The sequence below is a fragment of the Carassius auratus genome, chromosome 4 (assembly GCF_003368295.1).
Source record: "Carassius auratus strain Wakin chromosome 4, ASM336829v1, whole genome shotgun sequence".
NCBI lineage: Eukaryota > Metazoa > Chordata > Actinopteri > Cypriniformes > Cyprinidae > Carassius > Carassius auratus.
Genome location: NC_039246.1, coordinates 12,082,916 through 12,102,871, shown reverse-complemented (window position 1 = coordinate 12,102,871; position 19,956 = coordinate 12,082,916). Strand labels below are relative to the sequence as shown.

General features: G+C 35.7%; 1 protein-coding gene across 4 annotated transcripts; it reads left to right on the top strand.

Moving 5' to 3' along the window:
- The first annotated feature begins 4,020 nt into the window (after nucleotides 1-4,020).
- On the top strand, nucleotides 4,021-19,428 carry LOC113058650 (transcription factor EC-like). Of its 4 annotated transcripts, none has more exons than XM_026226766.1 (8): nucleotides 4,021-4,157; nucleotides 9,365-9,610; nucleotides 9,908-10,009; nucleotides 12,364-12,481; nucleotides 14,319-14,375; nucleotides 15,061-15,136; nucleotides 15,912-16,059; nucleotides 18,486-18,935. In XM_026226766.1, exons 1-8 carry the CDS (start codon nucleotides 4,101-4,103, stop codon nucleotides 18,933-18,935), a joined length of 1,254 nt encoding a protein of 417 aa, XP_026082551.1. In that variant the 5' UTR covers nucleotides 4,021-4,100. The 4 variants fall into 4 exon arrangements, with proteins under 4 accessions (XP_026082551.1, XP_026082569.1, XP_026082541.1 ...); XM_026226784.1 differs by lacking the exon at nucleotides 4,021-4,157 and adding an exon at nucleotides 6,671-6,750 and having other exon boundaries at nucleotides 18,486-19,428; XM_026226756.1 differs by lacking the exon at nucleotides 4,021-4,157 and adding an exon at nucleotides 8,151-8,548 and having other exon boundaries at nucleotides 18,486-19,428.
- Nucleotides 19,429-19,956: the final 528 nt, after the last annotated feature.

Here is a 19,956-nt window from a genome sequence, read left to right as displayed (position 1 = left end):
ACAAATGCACTTTATGTGCACTTGGAAGAAAAAAAAAAACTTTTAAAGTAAAATATATTTTACTCCTGACCACAGGCCATACGATCACTCACATCATAAACTCAGATTTCAGGATAATGCCAGCAATTTTGCGGATATCTGGAGTGACAACCTGTTAAACTTTTGATACAGCTTTCATCTTACACTCATAAATAAGAGTTTAGACACTTTATGTACAATCTTCCAATCAGATAAGACATGATCCTCTGTTTAAAGGCCAAATTTAATCCCCCGTTTCAATCTTTCCTGACATTTGAAGTAAAATGGATTGATTGTGTTCAGTTATTTTACAACGGACAGACCAGACAATGACACGAGAGCTTGCGGACTTCAAATAAAACAGTCTGGTCTGATATGGAGTCTATAATATAGTTTCCAGCCAAGGTAAATCAGTATATATATAGCTTTTACTGTTCATCATACCTAATGTTAGTGATTTGAACAGAAGCATAAGCCTAAGTATTAAACTTCGGCTTGTCCCTCAATGTTTGCCCCTAATATTGTGACATATTATTACTATTTAAAATAAGTGTTTTCTATTTTAATATATTTTAAAATGTAAATTAATTACTCCAGTCTTCAGTGTCGCACAATCCTTCAGAAATCAATCTAATATGCTGATTTACTGCTCACGAAATATTCTTATATTCTCTGCTGAAAACAGAAACAAGTTCTTTTGATTAATATAAATTTCAGAAGAACAGCATTTACTGTCACTTTTGATCAATGTAATGCATCATTAATGAATAAAAGTATTGCTTTCTGTACATACTAACCCCAAATTTTGAAAAGTTGTGTACATTTATATGCATTCAATAATGCTTATATTGCTCTCTATCTGTTTGCTGTGTTTGTGTACATCAGAAATGTCCTCAAGCGCTCCAAGTTCCCAGTGATGAGACCTGAAATTAACTTACGATCTGTCGTTATAACACAACTCTCCACAGCCAAAACCCAACAGTGCAGGCAAATCCATTTAGGTGATTCAACCCAGTGATTAGCCCAAACCCAGATAAAGAAGGCCTTTCAAAAGCACAGCTTACCCATAACCCCTTGCTCTGAGAGTGCTGGGTCCTTTTTGTGAGTCTGGCATGTGGAGGCAAGTCATGTGATTCGGTTTGGTCATTTTGGGTTTTTAAGGGGATCAGTGCAAAGTGGGGGGCCGAGTTAGAAGATCATGGGATACAGTTAGACGCGTCCAAAAAAAGTGGCTCGGCCCCCAATTATTGAGGATCAATTTCCTAATGAAAGCAGTTTATTGATCAGATTTACTACGCCCACTTTTCAGTGTGTTATATGAAGCGGATAGCTTGTATTAAAATAGCAACGAATTTGTTTTAGAGTCGCCGTTTGTATTGGGTCTGCAATTAAATCTGCCCGCGCACCGGGGCGCTGGGTCTGAATGGGACAGGGTACAGCGAATTCCTCTCAGGTGTGCCTGTGAACAGTTTGCCTTGTCGTCCCTGAATAAGTAGAGGCTAATTGATTTAAACCGAAAATCACATTAGACTTAATCGCATCTTTACTGGGGGAACCAAATTTCTATTCATCCCTTTTGTAAATGCACAAATCTTTTAGCAGCCTATGAGGCTGTTTGTGTAACACTGCCAACAAGTAATAGTTTTTATGTTTTTCTGCCATATGCTACCTGTCTCATGTATGGTGGGTCTTCTAAAGATGCTTACAACAGAGTTTTATATTCAAAAATGTGCCTGTAGACCACACACTGAATATTCGGACATGCAAGTCTTGCTGAAAAATGTAAATAAAAATATAAAATATAAGTCACTTATGCACACCAAAGCTGAAAATCTTAATTTTCAGAGCGGTTACAGTTTTGAGGTCACTGTATCCTCAATGAAAGAGAATCCAGGTGAATTTCATGTACGTATACATTTTGGTCATCTTTCACATACTATACAGTATGTCTTTTTGTTGATAAACTGGATTGCAGCACCGAGCTCAGGGAGGACAGTTTGGCACTCCTACCATACAGTTAAAATGAGTGTAATATTTAATTTATATATGAATCATTAAAGTCTTCTGGTTATTATGCATTCCTTTTCTACTTGGATAAAACAGCTCTCAGATGTGTGAGCTGGACTTTGAAGTCTCGTCTCAGAAGCGGCCCAACTCTTACAGGAAGTAGCTCATGTTTTATACATACTGTATGTGGGACTAACAAAGGTGAGATTTTGGACCGGGCCCAGAGAAAAACATAGAAAAATGGCCAACCAGGAATTTCAGTAAGGAGTAAATATACAAACACATACAGAAACACTGGCAAACACACACACACACACAGAGGTTCAAAGGCACTCTGGTCCATTACTAGAAACTTTCCCCAGCATTTCCTTTAACACAGGAAACAGGGCAACAAAAGGATGCTGATACACACGTCCTGTCTACTTTAGAGCTCTGCAATGATTTCTACACTTTCTAAAGCATCTTCTTGCTTTCAAGAAGAGTTCATATGCCACAAACCAACTACAGCATTTGAGACGCTAGTTTTATACTGTGCTTGATTTTTCTGATTAGTTTATATTATCGTAGCAGAAAAGCACAAAAACATTTTTTTGATATTTCTTATAATTGCAGCTATTTATTTTATCTGTAGCTTTATATTTTGCTATGTGACTTGATATCTCCCATCTGCTACTTAATTTCTAATAATTGCAACTTTATTATATTTCCAAATTGAGACTTTAATCTCACAATATTTCTCCAGAACTCCCAATTTAGATTTCCTTTCACAAATTGGCAAATTTTGCGACTTTAAATCTCGTATCTCCATATCTCACAATTGCTAATAATTTTCTTCAAATCGCCACTTTTTATCTCACAATATGATACGGTATCATAATGACTCACAACTGCAAATGTATATTACAATTGCAAATTCATTTCTTGTAATTATGACTTTATGTTGTTTAATTGTAATCTCACAATATGATTGCATATTTCACAACTGCAAATTTATATCACACAAGTACTAATTAATGCTTAAAATTTCAACTTAATTTCTCATAACTGACCCTAAGCAAAGAGCTTGATTGAAAAGCGATCTGACCAATCATAATGACAAATCTGTCCAACAAACAAATCAGACAGGAGAGTAGATTAACTTGGTGGACTTAAATTTGCAAAATTCGGCGCGTCATAATTTTCCTCTTTGCTGCGCAATTTTTCATTGCTAAAGAAAATGATGTTTACTGTGAGAGTGGTATTGTTTGTCGGACATAGCAACAGTCACTAATGTGGGCGGGGTTTTGTGAAGGATAAGTTTCCAATTTAAATATATCAATGTGACTTTATCTCTCATAGATGTGACAATTTGATTATTTCTTATTTTATTTATTTATTTTCACTTTGAGTCGGAAATTGTCTTCCAAATTCCTCATCTGCCTCGCCTCGAAAACACTGACACTGCTGAAAATGACACAACAAATGAATGGTGCAATATAAAAAAAAATTGCCCTGGAAGACAAAATTGAATGAAAAGCAGTCAAAACAATGTGCTTCAGCCAAGCTTTGCTCAGTAATTTTAACCCAAGAGGCTTCAGCAAGCAGGACTATGCACTTCTTTGGCCTTGAGTGTACTTGGTGGTGTAGTGAACACGAGTGCACATGCAAGCAAGTGTGTCCACTCTTGTGTTTCGTTTGATTAATTTTTATGTACATCGTGTGTGCTAAAGAGATAACCTCTCAGGGGAATGTGCTGAGCAAGGCTGTAAAGATAGTTAGACAGGAAGCACCAAGAACAAAACGCTCAGAGCCTCTAGCACCTGAAATTCTGCCTCCGTCAGGCCTTTGGCTGACCACTAGAGCAGGAACGATCCCATACAGAGGAAGCTGATGTGTAATGCCTTCCTCTCCAGGCCAGTGTTTCTGCACACACAGCTCAGGAAAGCCACACACACATGTGTTTTGTTATCCTTCTGCTTTCCCAGCCGGGTTGCATTCACATTGGACTGAGTGAATCCAGCTCCTCTTGAGTTGTGGTTTAAGGGCAAGACTGCAGGCCGTTGCTTTCATGATACCTGAAGGCCTTCTTTAGGACCATGAGCCACTCCTGTGTGGTTAAAGTCATCTCCATCACTGAGATTCAACTGCTGCCGGTACGTAGCTGCAAAAGAGAGAGAAATTGGGATGAGAGTTTAAGTTCAAATACTGTTAATGTGTCTTGAGTGTAATTTTAATGAAAAATCAAGCTTGGAAATGGTTTTGAAACCTGCTTATTGTGGTTTATTGAAAAAACTTTGGGAGCTCAGGTTGAACTTTAGTTACTCTGAATCTGTGAAATAGTTTTTTTGGAGAGACTACTTCCTGTTGCTCGACTTGTAGAGTACAGTATGGCACTCAAGGTCATGGGTTCGATTCCCAGTGAATGCACACTTATTTTGTTTAATACATAAATGTAATTGTCTATTATATACAGTATACAGTGGGGCTCGAAAGTTTGGGCACCCTTAGCAGAATCTGTGAAAATGCGAGTAATTTTCAAAAAATAAGAGAGATCATACTAAATGCACGTTATATTTTATTTAGTATTGTCCTGAGTAAGATATTGTACATAAAAGAAATTAACATTTAGTCCGCAAGACAAAAAAAAATGCTGAAATTATTAAAATAACCCTACTCAAAAGTTTGGGAACCCTTGGTTCTTAATACCGTGTTTTGTTACCTGATGATCCTCGACTGTCTTTCTGTTTTGTGATGGTTGTGCATGAGTCCCTTGTTTGTTCTGAACAGTTAAACTGAGCAGCGTTCTTCAGAAAAATCTTGAGGTCCTGCAGATTCTTCAGTTTTCCAGCATCTTTGCATATTTGAACCTTTTCCAGCAGTGACTTTATGATTTTGAGATACACCTTATCACACTGAGGACATTTGAGGGACTCAAACACAACTATTTAAAAAGATTCAAACATTCATGGATGCTCCAGAAGGAAACAAGATGCATTATGAACTGGGGGGTGAAAACTTTTGAACATGATGAAGATGGCCAAATTTGTCTTATTTTGTTGAAATATAATTTTTTTTCCATTTAGTTCTGCCCTTAGTAAGCAACAGAAGATACTTGTATGTTTCCCGGTACACAAATTAAGTACAATTTACCTTGATCTTCAAATTCCAAAAGTTTTCACCCCCCAGCTCTTAATGCATCTTGTTTCCTTCTGGAGCATCAGTGAATGTTTGAATCTTTTTTAATAATTGTGTTGGAGTGCCTCAAATGTCCTCAGTGTGATAAGGTGTATCTCAAAATCATAAAGTCACTGCTGGAAAAGGTTCAAATATGCAAAGATGCTGGAAAACTGAAGAATCTGCAGGACCTTAAAGATTTTTCTGAAGAACGCTGCTCAGTTTAACTGTTCAGAACAAACAAGGGACTCATGCACAACCATCACAAAACAGAAAGACAGTCGAGGATCATCAGGTAACAGAACACGGTATTAAGAACCAAGGGTTCCCAAACTTTTGATGGGGCTATTTTAATAATTTCAGGCATTTTTTTGTCTTGTGGACTAAATGTTAATATCTTTTATGCACAATATCTTACTCAGGACAATACTAAATAAAATATAACATGCATTTAGTATGATCTCTCTCATTTTTTTTGAAAATTACTCATATTTTCACAGATTCTGCAAGGGGTGCCCAAACTTTCGAGCCCCACTGTATATTTAGGCTGGTTCCTTGTTAAATATGAATAAATATCTGTAACATTTTGTAGAAGGTTATTTTGTAAATTACAAGTTTTAAAAATCTATAAAATGACTACAAAATGTGAACTGGCAAAAAGTATTTAGTTACTCTAAAAAATACAAATGAAAACAAAAGGTCTTTCAAATAATATAATAAAAATGATGCTAGAGCTATATATTTAAAAATTATTATTGAGAAAAATGTAATATTAGAAAATATTATAAACACATTGCATGTAATATTTTAATATTAAATAAAACATTTCATATATATATATATATATATATATATATATATATATATATATATATATATATATATATATATATATATATATATATATAATATACAAGAAAGCTATAATTAAAATTAATGATACTTTGATGGTTTGCATTTTTGAGTCTGATTAAATTGTCCAAATATGTTTATTGCTGTTGTAACATACATCAACATAGCAAGAACACAGCATAAAATGATAAATTCACAAACTTAAACCTGTTTTTTAAGGTAAAGGAACAATATTTGATGTGAATGTGATTCTGCTCTTTGTGTGTGTGTGTGTGTGTGTGTGTGTGTTTTACTTTCTCTTCCCCTCAGAAACTTTTGTGGTCTAACAGCATTGATGCTAAGGAGTAATATTCAGTATAGCACAACTGATTTCTTCAGAAACAAAAGTTAAAAAAAGAACAGCACGAAGAACTCCCATCTGTCAGAGTTAAAAACATATCCTAAAAGTTTATATTGCAATGTTTTAACTTCTCTTTTCAGCTTACTATAGAACCTGACCTTTTGGCCAGGAAAAGGTTTTGTCCATAATTTGTACAGCCGGTAAAAATCACTCCCCTCCCCAGTGTTTCAAAACACAGATTTTTCTGAAGTGAAACCAGAACTTGACTAATCCTGAAACAAAATTAAGCAACATCAACACAAGCACAATACATTATACCTCGCCATTCAAGACACACTAACAGGTTTTCTAAGCAAGATACACTTACAGTCTAAATTAAGGTAATGGATTATTTTTTTAAATATATATATTCATTTAAAATTGATTTGTGTGTCCATCTGCAAAAGGTGAAGAAACTGTTTGTTAGTTTTATGTATTTCCATACAGTCATTGCTCGTCTCTGTCACTGCATCGTTGCTTTTTGTGCCTTTTATATAATATAATATAAAATACAATTATTACTTTAATATGTTGCTATTATGTGCCATTCTTCTCTTAAGGGGCAATCTATCTATCTATCTATCTATCTATACACATTTAAAAGTTATTTGAATGAATACATTTTACTAACATTATTAAAAACATTATTATATATAAACATTATTAAAAGTGGAAAACAACAGGTTTATAAACTAGCAAATCTCATCTAAACTAGGGGATGCTGGAAAGCCTACAGTGAAAAATGTATTAATGATGTGTTAATGTAAAATTAGCTCATAATCTGCAGGCTGAATGTTTAGTAAATGAACCTTCTAGAGTGTCTAAGTATGACGTCTAATGCATCTTTACACATAGTGCTTTCATTGTCTACACTGCATTTGTGATCAAAATCACTTCAATCACATTACAGGCTTTAATTAGTTAATAGTCGTATATCCTGCGTTCACAACAGACAGGGGAGATGCGAGTCAAGGATGTGGCCCTTTGACACAACCAGGATAACCCTTCCCTTCCACACTGCAGAGATGAGCCCTCAGACACACAATGGCTTCTTTCACCTTTGCCTGGGATAAGAGAGAAGTTACACTCTTAGGTCTTTTTTGAAGCCAAATCCAGTGTGCGTAATGAAAAGAGCTTTGCAATGGCTGATAAACAGAGACAGACCTCCGCTGAACTGTTGAATGCGCAGTCAGAAGGGCATAGAAGATCCGATTTGGTCTTCGGGTTCATCCTTCAAGGGCTTAAATAACCATTTCGGTGCATATGGGATAATATTTCCCATTTAAGATTTCCACTGAAGGGCGATACAGTCTGCCATCTAATAAATGTTTCTAAATCAACGATTGTGAGAAATAAACGCCTCTTTTGTTAGAGCAAACAGCCATTTTGATCAAATTAAACATAACTTTAGTTCACACAATTGAGTGTTTTTTGGTCAGCGGTCAGTAAAAGTTCATTTTTGGATTTTTCTGAAAATCCTCAGAGCGCCATAACAGTAACTCAACAGTTGTGCTTTTGTTAGCATGGACAACATAATAAGCACTACTAGAGGTCGCCTCCATAACCCAGAATGAATAATTTCCTCCTATATTTAGCTTTACGATATCTTATCGACTCAAATTAGAGGAGCGACCGGGTTCACGACAGTTAGTTTTTGAGACCAGATACAAGACAATGTTGTCTAGTGAGACTGATCCAGAGACGGGCCCCTGGGTCATTTGGTAACCGCACAGAACAAGCAGTATTTGTCTCGGACCCCCTGAAGCAGAAGTGGCAGAAGAGGGAAGTCTGGGATTGGCCGCTTCACGCAAACAGAACTGGGCGGTCCCAGCGAATGAGGGATATAGGCGAAAGATCTCGGCCCTGTGGTGATCAAACCTGTCAGATCAGTGATCTCTCTGTTTGAGGTGATTACTACGACCTGCAGTAAAAAAAGAAAAGGCCTGGCCTTAGTGCTAATTAGGTCACTGAGATCCTCCTGCTTGCTTATAAAGACCGGACAGGGACAAGAGAGGACAGTCATCCGGCTTCCTCTCCACAGCTTGGGATCCTACTTTAGTGGATGTACTGGGATTGAGAATGCCACATTTAACTGACTGTAGTTTCTACAAGATGAGAGACGGAGCTCGAGTTTCCAATGTAAGGACTTGCTATGTTCTGCTTTGACTTGCGCAAGACGACAGCCGTTTTGGCGCTTGGTTAAAGGGTAGTTCACATGCTGTCATTATTTACTCATTCTCATGTCATTCCAAACCTGTAGGATTTCTGTTGACACAAAAGATGACATTTTGAGGATTTTCTGTTTATATAATGGAACTCAATGGGGTCCAAAAAAAATATTGGCACCCATTGACTTTCACTGAATAGACAAAAAAAGAATATCTTCTTTTGTGTTCCACAGTCATACAGGATAACATGTGGGTGAGTAAATGATGATTTTTCAGTCAACTGTCCTGCATATTGCGTATCTTTTAGACTGATGTTGGAATTTACTGGGATAAATCTCCCAAAAACTAAAATTATTCACCTTTAAGTTGTTCTGAACCTTTATGAGTTTCATTCAACTGTTGAACATGAACTGAAGGAAGATATTATTTTTAAGAATGTTTTTAACCAAACAGCTGACGGTACCCATTGACTTCCATAGTATGGGGGAAAAATACTATGGAAGTCAATGGCTACTCTCAACTGTTTGGTTACCAACATTCTTTTTTGAATTTGGATTTTTGGGTGATCTATCCATTTAAGTCACGGGTTAAGAATGTTTTAAGCAGGTAATGTGCTTAAAATGAGAGGCAGGGTTTGTTATATGAACAAATAAGCTGAATAAACTGCCTTTTTCTCGCTGGTTTTGGTTGCACAGATGTTGGGGAAAAAAAGTGATATGAAAGACACTTGCACATAAAGACATCATTTATAGACCTAAAAATGCCATTTTTTCTCTTCTTACTGAAGGTTCAAAATCACCTGGAGAACTCCAAGTACCACCTCCACCAGACTCAGGCCCAGCAGGTCAAGCAGTACCTAACTTTGGGCAGCAAGCTTGCTAGCCAGTCCCACCCGGTCGCCCATCCTCACCCGGGCCAGGCCCTGGGAACGGTACCCATCATGCGCAACGGACACATGCCGCCCGTGAGTGACAGCAGCTTGCCAGAAAGCCCTGTCACCCTGCTCACACTGGCCAACCATCACGACAGTGAGGTGAGTACTTCTACCTGTGTCACAGTCTGTGTGTTTACTCATCAATAACTTCAAACATTCAGCTCTGATCATATTGACAATGAAGGGATGGGTCAGCGGTTCTGATAAGAGGTGCTTCTTCATCACAGAGATGATGAATCATCTGTTATTGGATTAAGGGCCCAGTTTTATTCACACTTTTACTCGGCATTGATACAGTGACTGATGATAGTGAAAATGAGACAAAAAAAATTCTGACAAACTCAACCACTGTTGATGGAGGAGAAAGAGTGCGCTATAATCAATGTTTTCTTTTAGTTTCCAATGGATGAAGTTATTGATGATCTTATTAGCCTTGAAAGCGGGTTCAAAGATGGGGGTTTGGATTGTATGGAGCCAGGCATCATAATGCAAAGTAATGTAAGTATAAGTCAAGTTCATCTCTTCACTGTGTTGAAAAGTTACATTGTGTGTTTTCAGTGATGTGTATAGGGGTATAAAAAGTATGGAGGAAATTATAGTTAATTTCTGTTAATCAATTTCAAAATGTTACTGAACTTAAGTCTGTATATATATACACACATACACACACACATAAAATCACACAAAACAGTTATTAACTCAAGGTAGATTATGAAGTTGTACAATATTCTAGAATAAGATTTATCTAAAATAATTCTAGAATATTAATATAAAAACGTACAAATTTTACAGTACTAAAAGTCAAAATATATTATTTTGAGTCTACCACTCAAAGTCTACCACTCAAATAAAAACACTCTCTCTATATATAGTTTTGTATTCAATTCTATCATTCTAAAATATAAATTTAATAGAATATTAAGTTCTATATCATTACAAATGAATAATTTATCACTCATTTTAGTCTCGGTCACCACTGAAATATTTACTTTTTATGAAATCATAAGTATATATATATTTTAATATTTGTAGAATAATGTCAATATCAATAAATATATACTAGGTTATATAATTATGTAATTTTATATTATTTATGAAACATTTATAAAGTGTTAGAAAAAGTATAACTATAAAAACTATAATAAAACTATAAAAATAGATTTTTAATGCATCATATAAAATGCTCCAGTAAAGTGTTAACATGAAATGAAAATGCCAAAATCAAGTATAAGTACATAAATATAGACATATATAGGTACATAAAACATGTCTGAATCCAAAATGTAAGCTACATTCATGTATAAGGAATGAAACACATTAATAACACAAACACGTGCAGGTCTTTGGTATGCTTGTGAAAGGGGTTTGTCTTTGTGTGAGGTCACACCGAGTCCAGCTGAGAGTCAAAGGGGAACAGACTTAGATCTCAGGCTTTAAACAGTGGAACAATACAGATTAGTCTGGTAATGATCGGTCGGCATGCAGAGAGGTATGTCTCAGACGAGCCCCACTATGTTAATGAGTGATCACTCCTCCAAAGACTTAGTATGTGTGAGACCAGCATGAAACTGTTATGGTCATACTGACGTCTGTGGAGGGACAAAGCACTCTTGAGTCATGATTACAGCAACACCTGAACTCACTAGAGAGGTATGTGATACTGTTGAGCAAAATAAAGAGCATGACGGGAACGGATAAGGCAGATAGAGAGCGAGCGAGCGAGAGTTTTGTATCTGAGTAAGCAGTCAAGCATCGGATTGAGCTAATATCTTCTCTCCCAGTGGACTTGTTCAGAAATGATAGCATGCTTAAACGCATCAATTCGTTCTAATTAGTCATACAGCACGACGCATCAAGCCGCTTCCCCATGTCAACATATCTGCTAACATGATGGGAATGGATTGAAGCGATTACGATGCGAACAGTCAAGGGGCCATGGCAATCTTTCATGTTGATAAGCGAGCTTTTTCCCCCCACTGAGATAATGGAGAGAGGAAACACTATAGCGCCTGCTGCCTCTGTCTTCCTGTAACGCTCTGACCTCTTCTTTAATCCTGAACACTTCGCTTTTTCATCCATAACGCTGACAGGAATTGGTTTTCCACAGCTCTAGATTTTGTGGGATTGGAAGTCGGGAAAAAAGAAAAAAAAGAAACTCAATTCAGGCTATCTAGTATTATAGTTAATAGTTAATAACAGCAGTAATAATAATATAAAAAAATTATAAACTTTAACTTAATATATAAGCATTATATATTAAAATTGTTTTTTAATTAAATACATTTATATAGATTCAAATAGATAAAAAACTACAAAACCACAACAAAATTACTAGAACTTTTACTAAAAATAAAAAATAAAAAATAAAAACTAATTCAAAATAGTAATACAAACTATAATAATGTTTCAGTTCTACTATAATAACACTTATTTGTTTAGCAAAAAAATAAAATGAATTAGCTCCACAGAGTCCTTATTCGTCTCTTAAAATGCTGCATCTTTTTGCAGATTTTCAATAGGATTTAAACACCCATCATTAATAAACCTTGTGTTAAGTTTTACATTCTATTATACTTTCATTTGGGAAAAAGAAGCACTCCCAGCTGTAACCAACACACTTTATTCCTCAAAATGAGTGTATAATAAGTCTAAGCCTGCTGAACAGATAACGTCTGGTGTTTTACTCTTAATATACAGGAAGTCTGCGTTAAAAATCATGCATGTAACAAAACACCAAACGTATTACACATGGAGCAAAATAGACTGGATCATGTACATGCAGAAGAACGACACAAGGTGAAGATTTAATGGCTGTGTGTACATCTGACTCACTTTCTGTCTTTCCTCTGAAGGTGTCCCTGAATAACAGCATGCTGGAGGTGTACGGCGGTGACCAAGGTATGACCGCCCCTCACGGTGGACTGACACCCTCATTGCCCACAAAGCTCTCAGTTAAAATGGAGGTCACAGGTACGGAGCACAGAAGGGCACAGACGCTGTCCGAGCAGGACCTGTGCTGTTAGCAAAGGCATTTCAGAAAGAAACATTTACAAGAGCAGTTCACTTTTACATTAAAGAGAAATCAATTAAGGTTATCTACACCACAAAGATGTCACTGCAGTTTTGAGACCATTCATCTTGTGATAGCATTGACAAGGTTTTAAGATTAAGAGTAAGTTATTTTTCTTACCATATTTAACTTATTTTTAAAATCTATATTATATATGTACTTATAAAATTGCAGACCTCACAATCAATTTAAAATGAAATTGTTGGAAAAAGAAACCATAATCATAATATATGCAGAATATCAATATTATTAATAATTATATCAAAGTATATATTATATAATTATGTATTTCATAACATTTTTAAATGTATTATTGTATTGCATTATTGTAAAGCTGTTTTAAAATTATATTATAAATAGTAAAATATATAATAAATATATAATAAATAATTATTATAAATAATTATATTATAAATAGCATTTTAGTCCTTATTTTACCAGATTTAACATTTACATTTATGCATTTGGGATACTTTGTTATTTGTCTGTTTTATTTCAATTTATTATTTCATATTATTGAATGTTATAATATAATACAATGATAAATGTTTTCGTAATACATATAAAATATATTGCAATAATACTATTACTAAATATGTTTCTTGGTTACATTTTAAGCATAGTATTTACATAGTACAGTATATAAACATAGTAAACATAGCATAGTATATTTGATGATATATAATTCAAGTCAATATGAAAATATGATTAAAAAAATATGCTAAATCCACTACATAAAAAGTATGCCAAATGCATTCACGTAAATGTAATTTACAGAAATAAAATGTCTTTTAAAGGTTTATGAAGGCAAGATTATTAAAAACAAGACAACACAATATAGTCTTTCATTCTGGAAATTCAGGAGCATACTGTAAATAGATCTAGCAAAGCAAACCCAGACGGGTTTATTCCATGTGTGTTATTCCAAAAGCCAAACACAAGCCTGTATGTTTCATGTTATTGTCCAGCTGTCTTATTTTAAGAGTCAGTGTGCTCTGTGTTTAGCTCACTATTGTGTTGCACTCATTCTTCATTATCACTGCTTCAATGAGCGGAATATGGGAGCATGTATTCTTAGCATGATAGACATGGCACAATGCCTCCTTTGTGGGCGCCTTTTTTTCTTATGAATGTCATGCATCAAGTAAAGCTAATTGATTCAGGAAATAGAAAGGATGCCTGGAGAACTCTTCACTCCGGCAGGAAAATAAGTGCATTACTGTCTTTTTAACAGAAGCGTGCTGCACGACGCTCTTGTTTGGTTTCGCACGGCTCAAATGACCTTATTGAATCAGCAGAAATGAATTAAGAAATCCAATCACTGCTCCCAATTGTATAATTTGGAAGAATGCGAATATGAATGCAGAAGCATTTGGCCTTCTTCCTCTCACCCGCTCCGGCATGTCAGCAGATTGGTTAATGGTAAGGTCAGGAAGGATTAAAAGAAGATACACAGCTTTTCTGGTGTTGACGAGTCTGGGGTGAATGAAAACAGCTTATTCACACTCAAAAAGAGGCTGCATGTGATGGGTTCAACAGAGGTTAGGGTTGTTTTGTGAGTGTTAGGCAGGGGTCAGGAATCTTATGGAAGTTGCCACATTACTAATTACTAATTACATTACTAATCTGACGGCTTTCTTTAAAGACACACTTTGCTTCAGCGTGGTGTTCAACTCACCTTTGGAAATAAACTTGACGAGTTTCTGCAATAACCTTCCCAAATTTCTTCTCTTACAGAACTTGACACCAGAGTCATGGCCAAAGAAAGACAGAAAAAAGACAACCACAATCTAAGTAAGGAGTATATACACTTAAAAAACGATTGCCCTGTAAATGTCTCCAAAATCATTTAAATTAAGGCTTGTTCACCCAAAAATAAAAATTATGGTATCATTTACTTACTCTCATGTTGTTCCAAACATGTAAACAAGTTTCTTTCTTCTGTTGAACATAAAATAAGATGAAGAATGTTAGTAGCTGACGGTAGCCATTCACTTCCATAGTATTAGTCAATGGCTATGGTCAACTGTTTGATTAACATTTTTCAAAATATCTTCTATTTAGATAACGACAACAGAATTTGAGTTTTTGGGTGAACTGTCCCTTTAAGAGCAAGGCTGATACTTTTCCTAAATCTCCAAAAAACTGTTTACTTTATTACTTTATTTAATTTTTTGTTGTTGCATGCTTTAATGGGGATCAGATTGACTACAAAAATCAAGAAAAGCTGCTTTTCAGTCCCTGAAAAATGCTTGGTTGCTTTGTGATACAATAAATATTCCATTAAAATTGTCAAATGGATTCTGACTAGGCCAGATAATTATTTTTCTCATTCTCAACTAAATATGCGGGTTATATATTTAATTGATTTATTTTTAATAAAACATCATGCTTCAATAAAGTATGCATTATTTATGAATCATTTATATTAAATATTATGTTTGTGGTGAATGATAAACTTTGTTCTCACAATTGGCAGTTGAAAGACGACGGCGATACAACATCAACTACAGGATCAAGGAGCTCGGAACGCTGATACCGAAGTCAAACGACCCGTAAGTCAAAACCTTCCTGCTTTCACGCAATAACAGTCGAGCTGAACTCTAAAAGTCTGAGAAAAAAACAATCATGTCTGAGATAGACTCATGAAGACAGGGCAAAATGACACTGAAGTAGAGAGAAAATGACAGTACAGTGCTCATTTCTCAAGGAAAGACCTACAGAGCGAACAGACGCCCATCTGAATGATGGAAATGAGGTTCAAGGCAAAGTATAGAGCATTTGAACTAAAGTTTAAGCACAGCTGAACCCAGTGATGAAGTACAGTGCAGACGGCGAGTCCATTGCCCCGGCTTAATTGAACTTTTTATGGAATTTAAATGGAAGGCTAGTGCTGTCACCTTGCCATTAACACAAGATAAAGGAGATTATTAGCTGCGATCAGGCCAACATCTTATTCCAAAGAAAGAGACAATTTCACGACACTTTCCTCCTTTTAAAAAGTAATGGTATCGGGAATGACTGCACTTTACTTCGGCTTCCGAACTCCAATTTTTTTCTACCTCTTCCGACACCTATTTTTGCTCAGGGATTAATTTTACCATACAAGGGGCCATAGAATGGTCTTTCTGCAGACGTACTTAACTATTCCATTAAAATTCCCCATTCAAAGGCAAGGTAATGTCCGAGAATGAATAATTGGCCATGTAAATCACAGTTTTTAAGTCCTGGGAAGAAAGGAGACCCTTGTGAGGCTTTTCTCTGTGTCTGAAAGTTCTGCTGATGCAAAGGCGGTGTTGAGAAAGGTTATCTCTTCCGTTTCTCTGGCAGTGATATGCGCTGGAACAAAGGGACGATCCTCAAGGCCTCGGTGGAATACATTAAGTGGCTGCAGAAAGAGCAGCAGCACGCCCGTGATCTCGAGAGCCGACAGAAGAAACTAGAACAGGCCAACAGAAGACTCCTGCTACGAATCCAGGTAAAGAGACTAAAAGAACAAGAGAACGAGCGAGAATGAGATGTAGACGTGAGAGACGGCAGAAAAAGATGGTTGTAGGAGTGAGCGGCGGGGATGTAACACAAAACAGAGGAACGAAATGCTGAAAAAAGACGAGCTTACGTTTCAAAAAAAGTAGAACAACTACACTGAAGCTTTTTAAGATGATGCCATCTTCATAAACTAGCAGATGAAAATTAAATGGAGCATTTATCTGAAACAAGAACATCTAAATTGGGCGGACAGAATTCAATTAACCTTCATTTTATAATAAACACTCCTAAAAAAAAAAAAAAAAATATATATATATATATATATATATATATATATATATATATATATATATATATATCAAAATCAGTGAAATAGCAGCATTTAACTAAATAGTTCCCTGCAAAAGACAAAAGGGCAAAAATCAATTGGCAAATCATTTATTTAATAAGTGAATAAAGTAAGAATTAGTTTATATTTTAACTAGAGTAAAATGAATAAATATGAAGAAGAAATGTTGGCAAATTTAGCAATATCTTTGCCAAAAAACAAAAAACAAACAAACTTGTAATGGTTTCAACTTAAGGCCAAAAGTTCAGACAGGTAAAAATACTCATTTCTTAAGCAGTAAATGTTATTTTCACCAACTAAACAAAGGTGCCATTTTAGTCCGGGTAAAGCTGTCTAAAATTAATTAAAAATGAATTGGTGAGCTGTTAATTTGACAGCTAAAAAAAAATAGTGATTCTCGACAATGAATGGCTTTCCACCATTAAAATAAGAGCATTTAGGAGGCCATATTTATTTATTCCCTAAATTTGCTCTTCAAAATGTTTGTACATGGTAAAATGCCGTGAAAATATAGCCATATAGTGTTATGTTTTTATACTCTTGCTGGAAAAAAGCCGTTTTAAAATGACAGTCGCTCAACTGACAAACACAGTTTAGTTAATAGTGTCAGTACAATAGCAGGACAAACCAGGCCTCAAATATGTTTAACTTGTGGGTTTAACTGATCACATGATCGCCATCTAAACCAGGTTATACTGAAACAATAACCTGTGTGTGTCCTGGCCTGCTTCTGTTGATGTTTTGTAACGGTCCCATCCTCGAAACATGGCGAGCTGAGGTAATAACCTGATTAATAAATAGCAGCTACAGCTTCGTCAAGAGCGGAATGGGCCTAGAATTAGATTATGAGGGCTAATATCTTTGAAGAGCCGGGCTTCTCGTCTGAATTTATGCATTACATTTCCACAGTATTGACACATTCGCAGACCGGGCGCGAGTCTTCTTCACACATGTGAAGACATCGCAATTAGCCCTCAAAGTAATTATCCCGAGGCTCCCAATCCAAAAGCTAATGCTAATAATGCCTCAATTGAGTGTCTGAAGATACCCATGTTAAGAGGCAATGCAATAGCTCATTTAAACTGTCTCCGCTACACACAGATAATGTGTGGGAGTAATGAAGAGAGGAAAATATGAAGCCATAGCTGTTAGTGTAGACACATGCAAGAGTACTAGGTTAGTAATCAGTGTTCATCTCATCAACAATGTAAGTGACAAAAGTGTTGTTTTCATGATTATTATTTTTTGAGTTCATCAATGATAGCAAAGACGAGTCAAAGCATGCACGTCTTCATTATATTTAAAACAAATGATCTGAATATAGACGAAAATAATACCAGATAATTAAAATTATATTTAAAAATATAAAAATAAATGTGTATTAAAATATAAAAATAACACCAAACAGTAATGCCTGATATAAAATCCAGCATAATAATATAATTTTTTAATAAGGTAAATTAACCCACCAAATTCATTCTATACATATGACACTATTCAGATATTTATAAGTGTATAAAATATATAAAATATTCGGTTTAAAGGTTTATATATATATTTTTTTACATTATTGAGATATTTAGAATATTATTTTGGCCAATTTAATATTTATTCAATTTAATATTTTCACTAAAAACCCTTGGTTTGAGCTCAAGGCCAAAATGTCAGATATTATAAATGTAGAAAATGAAACCTTTTTTTTTTTTTTTTGTCCACCAACTATGATTAGATGCCATTTTAATCTATAAAACTGACTAAAATCAATAAATAAGGCAATGAAATGTTGAGTTTCTAAGAATGCTTCTACCAAACAATGGTGGCAACTTAAGGCCAAAGGTCTGGGTCATTTAATAATAAAGTTTTAATGGGAAGCCCTGCTGGCTGGACGTTACCTCAGAATATATCATTGTGATGAATGAGTTTTTGAAGTTGAATGCATCCCTTCATGTGTTTATGGGGCAGATGATGGCCTAGAGCAAAATAGAAGAAGGGAAGAGACCAAATTAGAGTGTTTTTTTTTGGTCAGTTCATCTTTAACTCAATTGCCTGTGTGCTATCATTGACAGGAGCTGGAAATCCAGGCTCGCGCTCACGGTTTGCCCAGTGTGTCTGCTTCAATGGGAGCTGCTGAACTTTCATCCCATCTCCTAAAGCAACAACAGCAGCTGGTAACACCGGCCACTTCGAGCACCCAGGCGGGCCAGCCACCCGTCTACCCTCAGGAGGACATGAGCAACCCAGACTACACCCAGCGGACACCCTTACCTGCGGCTATGGTTGCGGGGAACGCCGGAGAACAGACCGACGGCTCCAACACCTACTCCGATCCTCTCTCCCACTTCACAGACTTCTTCTGCAGCACCTTGAAGGAAGAGCACCGGCTGGACAAGATCCTGATGGACGACCCTCTCTCGCCCTTCGGGACTGACCCGCTCCTCTCCGCCGGATCGCCCACCGCGTCCAAAGGGAGCAGCTGCCAGAGCAGCTTCAGCTCAGAGGAAGCAGACGAGCTCTGACCGTCCAGATGCTGACCTCTAACACTGTGTAACTGACCTCCCGTTTCAAAGACGACGAGAATCTTACTCCAATGTTGAGTCAGACACTTAAAAAAAAGGGAGATTGACTGATTGGTCCACTGACACTGACCTAAAAGTCTATACAGCAATAACTCCGGTTCATCTATGATGACTGGATCACAAAATGTATATTTCTGAAACATAATGACATTGTTGATACGGACTACTTTCGAGAGAGATCTTTTTGTGCCTTATTCAGAGCAGAAGAGATCAGACCAGAAGCAATGCAGTCGCTATTATGCTATGCAAAAAACCCTAACGCATCTTTCTATGTTTCATACACACTGTATTTTTCCAGAAACATACTGTTCATGTATTTATGGTTTAATCCCTGTATTCTTAAAAAAAATGTTTTCTTAATCTAACATGTTCCTTTTTATATATAACTCCAGGGGTGTGGGGAAACACAATAAACCCCTTTTCATAAACTGAATATATTGTTTCATATTTCCTTCATATTTAAAGTTTCAGTCGAGCTCAATCATCAGCTAAAATAACTATTGCACAGAATCTACTACATGCCTTGTGTCATCTGATTATAGTTTATACTTTTTAGCAATATAATTCTAAAAACATCCTCCTCCAGATAATGGTACATACCTGTATGTCTTTTTGACTATATTTATGAAGACGTTACTTCTATATTGTTAGTAATATTTCAAGATGAACTCAGGTTTACTTGATTATCCACACATCGTTTTGAGAAAAATAATGTTCAAATCTTATTAAGTATCATGCATTATAGGTTTTAACCCCACTATAAAAACTACATAGCTTTGATCTTAAAACTAAGCATTTAAATAACATCTTTAAAAGAAATATAATTGAGAGATAAGAGTTGCAACTGATATTTGTATGCATTTTATGAAATTAGTCAGCTATACAGATCTCAGTGATTTACATTATAATCTACAGTATCAGCATTTAATTTTTTGGCCATATAAATATCAGAAACTGCACC

Coding starts and splice junctions, on each gene's coding strand:
- LOC113058650 (XM_026226756.1), top strand. CDS start 8,489: ATGCCACATTTAACTGACTGTAGTTTCTACAAGATGAGAGACGGAGCT. Junction 10,010..12,363: donor GCATCATAATGCAAAGTAAT/GTAAGTATAAGT, acceptor TTTCCTCTGAAG/GTGTCCCTGAATAACAGCAT. Junction 15,137..15,911: donor ATACCGAAGTCAAACGACCC/GTAAGTCAAAAC, acceptor TTTCTCTGGCAG/TGATATGCGCTGGAACAAAG.